The sequence below is a fragment of the Rhipicephalus microplus genome, chromosome 8 (assembly GCF_043290135.1).
Source record: "Rhipicephalus microplus isolate Deutch F79 chromosome 8, USDA_Rmic, whole genome shotgun sequence".
NCBI lineage: Eukaryota > Metazoa > Arthropoda > Arachnida > Ixodida > Ixodidae > Rhipicephalus > Rhipicephalus microplus.
The window spans coordinates 66,435,889-66,445,844 of NC_134707.1; the positions used below are offsets into that span (position 1 = coordinate 66,435,889).

Consider the following 9,956-nt stretch of genomic DNA (forward strand, 5'->3'; position numbering starts at 1 on the left):
TTGATTACAGACAAGGAACTATTTCTAGCCTTGTTCAACGGGTGAATGTTTCGTATGTCATTACATATGGCATGAGAAGCTTGCTTTAGGTATTATTTGTTATTCTTTTTTACCAGCTCCCACCCGGACAATTCATGTTTTTAACGCTCTTCCTTATGAAAATAGTTCTTGGAGAACACGCCATGCGATATATCTCTATGTGGCAGACATATGACGAAACATCAGAACTGAGCCTGCGTGTGTATTGGACTTTGATGAAGCGGTTCTTTAATTTCAACAACTTCTCAATGTTATTGACAGCATAAAGAAATTCGTCAGGCCAAAATCAGTGCAAATTATTCCGTAAAAATTAACCCTTTACACTGAAGTAATAGAGAGCATCCTGTTTTCATAACGTTCTACTTTCAAGTTTATAAGGGTCATCGCGCGCACAAAGCAAAAAAAAAAGGATTTTCGAATGAAGCAGCTTATCATTTTGCTCCAGCAACATTGCTTTGAGAAAAAACTTTGCATAGGGCAAAACGCTAATCGTCTGTATTAACACCATTTAGATACACACCATGCAGAAGCTAATTAGCTAAAAAAATTTGCGCATACTTATGAAGTTATTCTTGAGAATCGCGTGAAAAACTGGGCAGCGCCCATTACATGTGCGGTAGGGGCAATGATTGCGCAATACGTCATCAGTCTATTAATAAGCCTCACTACACTCACTGCAGGACAAGTGCCTCTCCCATGTCCCGCGAGTCAACTCGGTCCTGGGTATGCAACACATAGTACCCACACATGCGATAATATCTTCTGACCACCTAAGTTTCTGTCTTCCTTTCACCTTCTGTGGGAATCCAGTCCATAATTGACCAGTGGTTTTCCGGCCAATGTGCCACGTGCCTGGGCCATGTACATTTCTTTTAAAATTTAAATATGATATCCTCAACCCCAGTTCCCTCACCCAGTCTGCTTTCATCTTGTCTCATGAGGTTACAAAAATAATGTTCCTGTTCGTAGCTGACTGTGTCGACCTGAGTGGGAGCTGACCCCTCCTTGTAAATCTGCAAATTTTTGCTCTGCAGTCAAGGATCGGCAAGATGCAGCTGGTATACACTTACATCTAGAGGAGCACTGGCAGTCTACCAGTCATGGTGATAGAATGCTTAACAAATGTGCTGCAACCCATTCTTATTCTTCTAGGTACTTCTATGTCCTTCTTCGGCTGCAATGTTACTACCTGTCTTTTGTAGATGTACACTTTTACATCTTCAAGTGCACTTCTACGTGTCTGAAAGCGCTATTCTCTTCCGAGGATAATATATATAACTTTCGCTTTCTTCGAAGTAACAGAATGCAGGAACAGCGCAACCTAGAAGTAGTAACTTCGTAACTACGGAAGCGAAAAAAAACAAGGGCAGCAAAGGTCCTTGTTTTTCGCTTACGTAGTTACGAAGTAACTAGTTCTAGGTTGCGCTGTTCCTGCATTCAGTTATGTCCTACCAACTTGCCACCGCTTCCACGATTATTATCTTCAAATTAATTTTAGAACCTGGCTTTTTGCTCTCCTTGTTTAATTTTGTGATCATAAATTGTTAATCGTCGAATGAGTTACTCAGCAATGCAATGTCACCGGTGAGGCGCCGGTTACTAAGGTACTCTCCATTACCTCCATCCCCTAGCTCTTGCCTTTTTAATGTCTATGAGAACCTCCTTTATCCACGCGGTAAATGCTCTCGGGCAAGCCGTGTCTTCTCGTCTTACACAATTCTTTACCTGTACGATGTCGCTTTTGATATGGAGCACTATGGTGGCAACTCATTGTCTGTAGATCTTTAAAAGATGTTTTTATGTGTTTAATCGACACCCTGATTCCTCTGTGTCTGCATGACAGCTGATATCTCTACCGAATAAAATGCTTTCTCGTAAACTATGTATGATACGTTTAGTGGTGGGGTGTATTCTGAGCATTCCTCCCCAACAGTATACACAATGTTCCTTGCAGCTTCGCGCGTCCTGAAGTTTGGGGCGGGGGCCGTTTTTTGCACGTTGCTGTTTTACCTCTGCTTCCTGAGCTCTCGCTTCAGAGCTTGCTTGCTGTATACGTGAACATTGACTACCGTATGCCACGCCCTGCCTTCGGAGTAGCGTATGTTGTTAGCGTTGCCGCTTCGCCTTTCAGTAGTGAGAGCTCTTTTAAGATCGCTTTCATTCATGCCAAAAAAGTGCTTGGTCTGTAAAGCTTTTATTCCTCAGCGTCATTGCCGTTTCTTGGAATGGGCACTTTGCATGAGCTTCGCCGCATAACGGAGAAGACACAGTGCACCAGACTAAATCGTAAGGTGCTCTGTACATAAGAATAGCGAATACTAAATATCACGCGGCCGCCATATTTGTACCTTTGCCAATGTCACTTATTTCCACTAAGGCTTCCTCACTGGTTGTCTTCGATTCATATTCTTTATTTTTTATTCTTAGGACACCACGCAGTGCCCGAAGGCACTATAGCAGGGGTATACATCAATAAGCGAATTACATATTTGTGGGGACAACAATACAACTGTGTTCATAACTGAATAACCAAAATACACATTTGTTCGCACACACATTACCATTCTGTTCCTAAATAAATGTACCATCGTTCAGGTTACAGTGCAAGTTTAGAGCACTGAACAAAATACATCTTCACTCCCATTATGAAGTTGCTTTTCAGTTAGCGTATTTTTATTTTTATTTTTGAAAATGAGTTTACATACATGTTGCTTTTATCTCTGTATTTCAGGATTTTACAACTATGATCAAAGCATTTTAAAATAGCATGACGTTTGTGTAGGTAAAACTTTTCGGTAATTCTATTTTATTATAGTAAATCCTATAAAGAAACTTTCATCTCCGTTCATTGTTGGTTCAGGAGAACACTCCCATTCCAGATCAGCTTTGATTGCACTGCAGCTCTGCCACTTTCCATACTGTCCCAAGACAAACCTGGGTACACGATTTTGTATTTACTCTTGAGCAGCAATTAGGGTTACTTCGGTGGGGTGCCACACGACACAACCATATTGCAAGCTAGGTCTGATGCAAGTGTGTGCGCGAGACGTTTTAAATTGGCATGCCATCATCACAAGTTTCCTTGAATCAGATTTATACCTTGCCAGCTTTGGCTAGGAGAGTGTAAACCCGCGGCCCCTCTGAACATTTAGAATGTTGAAGCACACCTAGGTACTTGCATGTATCATCTTGTGTTATCTGCAAAGTGTTCAGGTGGTGACACGACGGAAATGGTCTGATCCTTTTTGTAAGTGAATTGTATACACAATTTGTTATGTTCAAAATATTTTTCCAACCGATACGCCAAGTAAAAATGAGTGATAACTACTGCTGAAGTCATCATGCATCTCTGTGATTTGAAATTTTCAGCACACTAACCATTCGTCAGCAAACAACCGTATAGAAGATGAAATTCTTGCTGAGATAGCATCGACATAAATTAACAGTAATAGCAGACCCTGAACAGAGCCCTGTGGTGCCCCTGAAGTAAAATCCGCGCTTTCAGAGTATTTCCCCTTCATTACTAGGGTTTGTCTTCTTTGAGAAATGTAGCATCGCATCCAATAAAGAACAGCCTTATCAATGTGTGTGGTGGTAAGTTGAAACAGTAAGATTGAACAGTAAGAGTGAAAAACACCCTGTTCACCTTTTCTACACAATCCACATCCGATATCACATAGTGATAAAATTCCACCAATTGTGTTGTGCAAGAGAGCCCTCTTTAAAATTCACGCTGTTTGTCGATGAGTACCTTGTGCATGTTTAAACGATTTATTATTTGTTGATATAAAATGTGTTCAAGTTTTTTATATTAGTATTTGTAAGCGATATTGGTCTATAGTACCAATGTTGTTTTTGAACAATATTCATTTATTGGCACCACATGCACAATCTTCCATTCATGTGGTAAGATACTTGTCACTAGAGACCTTTCAAAAATTACATACAGGTACACAAAAACTGGCATCGCACTATGCCTGAAAATACGCTAAAAAATTTCATCTGGACCACAATATTTACCTTAATAAACGTCCTTCAATAAATTTTCAATTCAATTAACACTAAACTTGGCAAGAAGCATAGCCGAATTGTTCCTAATAGTTGCACGCTAGTTACTCTGGTTTTTAGGTAAAAGTGCTGTGTGGAATTGTTGCCTCGGTATGCAGCTCTGTCTCCATCATCAGTAACAAAGCACCTATTTAATTTTTGATTATCAGATGACGAAAATACCGACGACAAGAAAAAAGTCATCCACGGTACGTCGCCTCTAGCACTCGAACACAGCCTACAACAGATGTGACCGGCAGAGTGAGTGGCCTATGACTACCAGCTCTAGTGGATGTGTGGCGGTAATCACTCCGTCTTTTGTTTATACCAAGAAAATGAGTTTTTTTATCTGATGAAAGTGTGTGCGCTCTCTAAATGCATGAATGTCTCGTCCATATGGCGCGCCTTCACCGTTGCTGGCTTTTCAAAATTTGACTTTCAATAACAATGCAGCACAAGCGGTATTGTTCCCTGCTTCACGAAAACGCAGGTTTCTTTTCGCTTTCTTTTCGCTTTCTTTTATAGATTAGTGGAACAGTGTTTTATAGAGCACGTAAGAAAACACAGCATCGTGAACGCAAATGCTGTGGTGGTGCGTTTCAAACCAAATTCCTGTAGGAAGCAAGATGGTGCATTCAAAAGAAAGCAGTGGGCGTGTTTCACTGCGTGCAATCGGCGCTACGTATTTCCTAACATGGCGCCCGTCTTGATTATGTATGCTGAAGAATGGCTGATGTTTGCGACTGTTTTGTTATTTTAACCTTGTGCCTTTCACTTAATGGTGATGTCTGGTGCTTTATGGCGCAAGGGATGATTGATGGCCAAAGAGCGCCATTTTAGCGACTAGAAATGTGAACACTGATATCGTGCGTGACTCTATAGGGGCCTTAAAATTCTTAGCACTACCACGGGTAAAACGTAAGTACTAAAATGATGACAGTGGCGTGCAAAATGTGCAGTGAAAGTGGATGTCAGAAGATCATAATAAAACCATGGCGGAGATGTAATTACCAAGTGGTGGCCTCGGTACTGAGGTCCTGCTAAGGATCACCTTGAATTATGCTGTGAAAAAAAACGTATATCTTCCGAAATATAAACAAAAAGTCAAATCAACAAGTCAATTTTACAAGCCGAATTGTTACCAATAAGTATCCCAGGGTGCAGCACAGAGCTGCTGGCAGTAGGACAGTAAAAAACACTTATTTCTTAGAGCATCTAACTGACGGTACTGGACGAGAATGTGAAGAAGTGTAAGTGGTTCTCCACATCTCTCACACAATGATGGATCACCGTCAGACAGAAGATACGAATTTTTAGAGTACGTAAGTCCTGTCCTTAGCCTTGTGAGTGTTACTTCTGTGTGACGTGATTTTGATAGTGGCAGCCAATGACATGCTTGTGGCGTAATAAAATGTAGTAGTTGTGTGTCTATGCCATGTTTTTTTATCCAATAACCACTGAGCTTTTGTTTAAAAAAAGTTTCATGTCAAGTGGATGGATTGGTATAGATGCATTAGCGGCATCATTGATGGCGGATGCAGCCAGCTGGTCTGCCTAAACATTTCCCTGCATCTCACGGTTCCAGGTACCCTGCAGACTACAACATGCTGTTTGGATGAGTAGGCTCTGCATAGCAATGAATAAAGGAACGCAAGAACAAGGTTTTTGTGTTTCTTGGGTGTTTGAAAGCTTTCACCATACTGAGATAGTCCGTGTAAGTTACCGCTTTTTGTAGTTAAATATGTGCATTGTGTTTAACAGCCTGATGGATAGAAATCGCTTCGCCAGTGAAAATGATTGTATCAGGGTGGAGAACGCCGGCTTCCGAAAAGTATGGGCCAACGGCTGCGTACGAAACGCGTATTGGACTTTGAGGCATCTGTAAGGAACTCAGAATCTGTGTACTTTTGTTGTAGTTCTAAGAAGTACGTGCGCATATGTGCGTTAGGTGCCTGCTTTGGAATCTCTAAAGAAGGATACATGACAATCTACCAATTGCCACTGCCAATGTGACAGGCATGCTGCGGGAGCCATCAGACGATATTCGAGGGACACACCGGATTCCTTAGAAAGGCTCCTAACATGAAGTGAATATGGTTGGCACAAAGATGGCCGGTTTACAAACAGAACAGAAGTAGACATGCCATCAATTGCGAAATGTCAAGGATGATCCTTGTCTGTCTTCACTTTGAAATAATTTAAAAAGACATGTAGCATCGCTGTAGGTGGAGAAACCATTCGTTTGATTCCACGTGAAGGCTTTTAAAGGGGCTGGTACGAAAGGCACCCATAGAGAGGTGAATGCCTAGGTGGTGAGTGGTGTCAAGCACATTTAGGGCGGTAGGTGTCGCCGACTGATAGGTTATTGCTCGATAATCCAACGAGTGCGTACGAGAATACTATACAAGTTCATGAGACACTTTTTGTCACTTCCCCATTTAGTGCGTGACAACACTTTTAGAGCTTCCATGGCTCTGATGCACTTGATTTTTTAGATACCTATTGTGCGGTCTGAAGGTTAAATTATTGTACAAGATTAGGCCTAAGATTTTATGCTCGGTTCTTACAGACACACGTTGACCGTTCAGTTGAGTGTCAGGTCCTGAGTGCATACCTCTCTTTCGGGAGAACAAGACGCACGTGCTTTTTTGTGGGTTCAGTCGGAATCTGTTTTCCTCTGTCCATTTGGAGACCTCGTTTAAATCTAGCTTAACCTGCCGCTCACATAATGCCAAGTTGCATGACTTGAAGCCAAGCTTAACGTTGTCGGCATATGTACAATAGAACGTATTGCGGGGGAGGGAAGGGTACAAGAAATTCATTTTGATAATAAAATGTATACAGCTAAGTACACCACCTTGAAGTACTTCCATTTCTTGAACGAAAGTTTGGGAGAGAACGCTGCCCACACGGACATGAAATTTATGATTCGAGAAGTAACTCTCGATTATGCAAAATATTCTACCGCACACACCCAGGTGAGACAAGACTCTTATTATGCCAAAACGCCATGTTGTGTCGTAGGCCTGGATATCAAGAAACACAGAGAGGAAGTATTGTTTGTGGACGGAAGCATCTTAGATCTCCGTCTCGATACGCACCAGATGGTCGGTGGTGGATCTACCCTCTTGAAACCCACACAGCAATCGGTCGAGCCAATTGTGTGTTTCAAGAAAATGTGAAAGCCGGTGGTTTATCATTGTTTCAAAAAGTTTACAACGGCAGCTTGTCAGTGCAATGGGTTTATACCTTGATTCTAAAGCAGAGTCCTTGCTCTTTTTCAAAATGGGAATAATTATAACCTCTTTCCAGGAAGCAGGGATGGTGCCAGAAAGCAGATAACATTACATAGTGAGAGTAATGTTTTTTGCATCTTGAGTGGCAGGTTTTTCATCATTTTATACACGACACGGCCGTAGCCTGGGGCAGAATTACTGCAAGAGTTTAGTAATGTTTTTGGCTCAGCTAACTTGAAAGTTTGATTGTATGCATCGGATTTTTTGTACACTTATGTTCTAGTTTCTGCTTTTCCATCCATGTTTTATATCTTTGGAAAGCTTCAGTATAGTTTGATGAGCTAGACACCTGCTCGTATTGGGCAACGAGGATGTTCGCCTGATCTTCCACGCTGTCACGCTGTGTGTTCACGAGTGCGAGTGAATGTACTTTTCTGTCTGCTACCTTACAAACCATGTTTCAGACTTTAGCCTCTTGTGTTTACGAATCGATCCCTGATAAGTACTTGTTTATTTATTTATTTATTGTACCCTCAGGGCATACAGCATTACAAAGGGGAGTGGGTTTAGAAGACAAAAAATACAATTGAAACGTGAAAGACAAATCACATTCAGTACATACGTACAGCACTCGAGAACAACGTGTAAATGACAACGCTTACACAATATCTAACAAGAATCAAACAAGGAAGCATCGCGACAAAAAAAAAAGAATCACACAAGGAAGCACCGCGACCAAAAAAAAATTACAACATGGCACAACGTATCTGCGATACACAAGTGAACAGCAGCAAACAAAACCAGGAAAAAATGCGTTTAGCACATCAATGCATAATATTTTCGAGTGCCGCCCGAGAGCGTTCATGATTAGTAATCGTGACTAGTGACGCAGGCAGGTTGTTCCAATCATAGCATGTTTTTGGTAAAAAAGAATGGGAGTATGTTACGGTGTTTTGACGCGGAATATGAACCTTGTAATGATGGTCGAGGCGTTCAGATAGGAAAAAAGGAGGGTTTAGCCAACGTGATTTAGGTATGGGGTTATGGTGATACGCTTTATGCAGCACACAAAGGCGAGCTAGTTTCCGACGAGTAGCAAGAGTAGCAAGGTCAAGGCTGGATTTCATGTTAGTAACACTGGAAGTGCGGCGATAGTTAGAAAGTATGAACCTTGCGGAGCGGTTTTGCACAGCTTCAATTTTATTAGATAGTGTTACATAGCCAGGGTCCCTAACTGAGGAAGCATATTCAAGCCTAGGGCGTACGTAGGTTATATATAGCTGCTTTTTTAAGGAAGACGGGGACAGCGAGAAATTTCTTTTCAAGTAGCCTAGCATGTGGTTTGCATTAGATGTTACATATTCAATTTGGCGCGCCCAGGATAGTTTATTGGTTATGTGCACACCGAGATATTTGTAAGATTCAACTGGCTCTAGTAAGGTATCTTTAAGAAAGTAATCAGGGCTAGGTAGTTTGTTACGCGAAATTCTCATTGATTTACATTTAGAAACGTTAAGATCCATGTGCCAGAGGTTACACTAGGAAATAATGTTTTTAAGGTCGGATTGTAGACAGGCAATATCAGTATCGTTAGTAATTTTACGGTAAAGCACACAGTCATCAGCAAAGAGGCAAACTGGAGAACAAATGTTGGAAGGCAGGTCGTTAATGTATATTAGAAAAAGTAAAGGCCCCAGCACAGAACCCTGAGGTACTCCTGAATGTACCGCCACCTCGGGAGAGTCAGTTTCGTTAATGGATACAAACTGCGTGCGGTTAGCAAGAAAGATTCGGATAAACTGTAGTACTTGTGGATCAATTTTCAAATGGCTGAGTTTATGTAATAGTAGCTGGTGATTTACTTTATTGTTCAGTCACAAAACCTGAATCAAGATATACATGCAGATCGTTAGTAAACGTGACTAGTTGTGTTTCACACCAAAATTATTTTCGGAAACCGTGCTGCGAGTAATGGAAGAACTTATTTGATTCTAAATGCTTAACAAGGTTGGAAAAAATTATGTGCTCAATAATTTTGCAAGGAACTGAAGTAAGTGTGATGGGTCGGTAATTAGAGGAGTTATGTGCGTCGCCTGATTTGTGAAGGGGTACCAACCGGCCTGTTTTCCAATCTTTAGGCAAGTAACCGTCATCGAAACATTTAGTGTAAAGGCAATATAATATAATCGACATATACTCTTTAGTATTCTTCAGAAATTTTGAATTAATACCGTCAGGGCCACATGAAGACAGTTTCAGGTTGCTGATGACGCCAGAAATTCCAGTTGGATCGAAAACTATAGGGTCCATTGGAAAGAATTTACACACTGAAGATCTGGAAAATTATCTACAACCGGGTTACAAAAACACCTGGCGAAGCTATTATTTAACAGCGATGCGCACAGATGGCTAGAAACTGGTACACCGCGATTATCAAACAGGCTTATTGTGGTGTCGTTTTTAGGCTTCATTATGCTCCAGAAACGCTTAGGATTTGTCTTTAACAATAGCGGTAGAGTTGACTGAAAAAAGGTACGTTTTGCAGTTTGAAGAGCCTTGGTGTAAGATGCGGCTGCTAAATTGTAGGCTGACCAGCGTTGCGGCCCACTAGATTTCTTGGCAGTACGATAGAGC

At 41.3% G+C, this 9,956-nt stretch overlaps 1 protein-coding gene across 1 annotated transcript in view; it reads left to right on the top strand.

Annotated features, from left to right (window-relative positions):
• Window positions 1–5,748, top strand: part of LOC142769119 (uncharacterized) — a 29,846-nt gene extending 24,098 nt beyond the window's left edge. Inside the window, exons 3-4 of the mRNA XM_075872057.1 lie at window positions 4,257–4,347; window positions 5,672–5,748. Coding sequence (XP_075728172.1) covers window positions 4,257–4,339 — 83 coding nt within the window. The 3' untranslated portion in view covers window positions 4,340–4,347; window positions 5,672–5,748. The remainder of the gene's footprint in view (window positions 1–4,256; window positions 4,348–5,671) is intronic.
• Window positions 5,749–9,956: the final 4,208 nt, after the last annotated feature.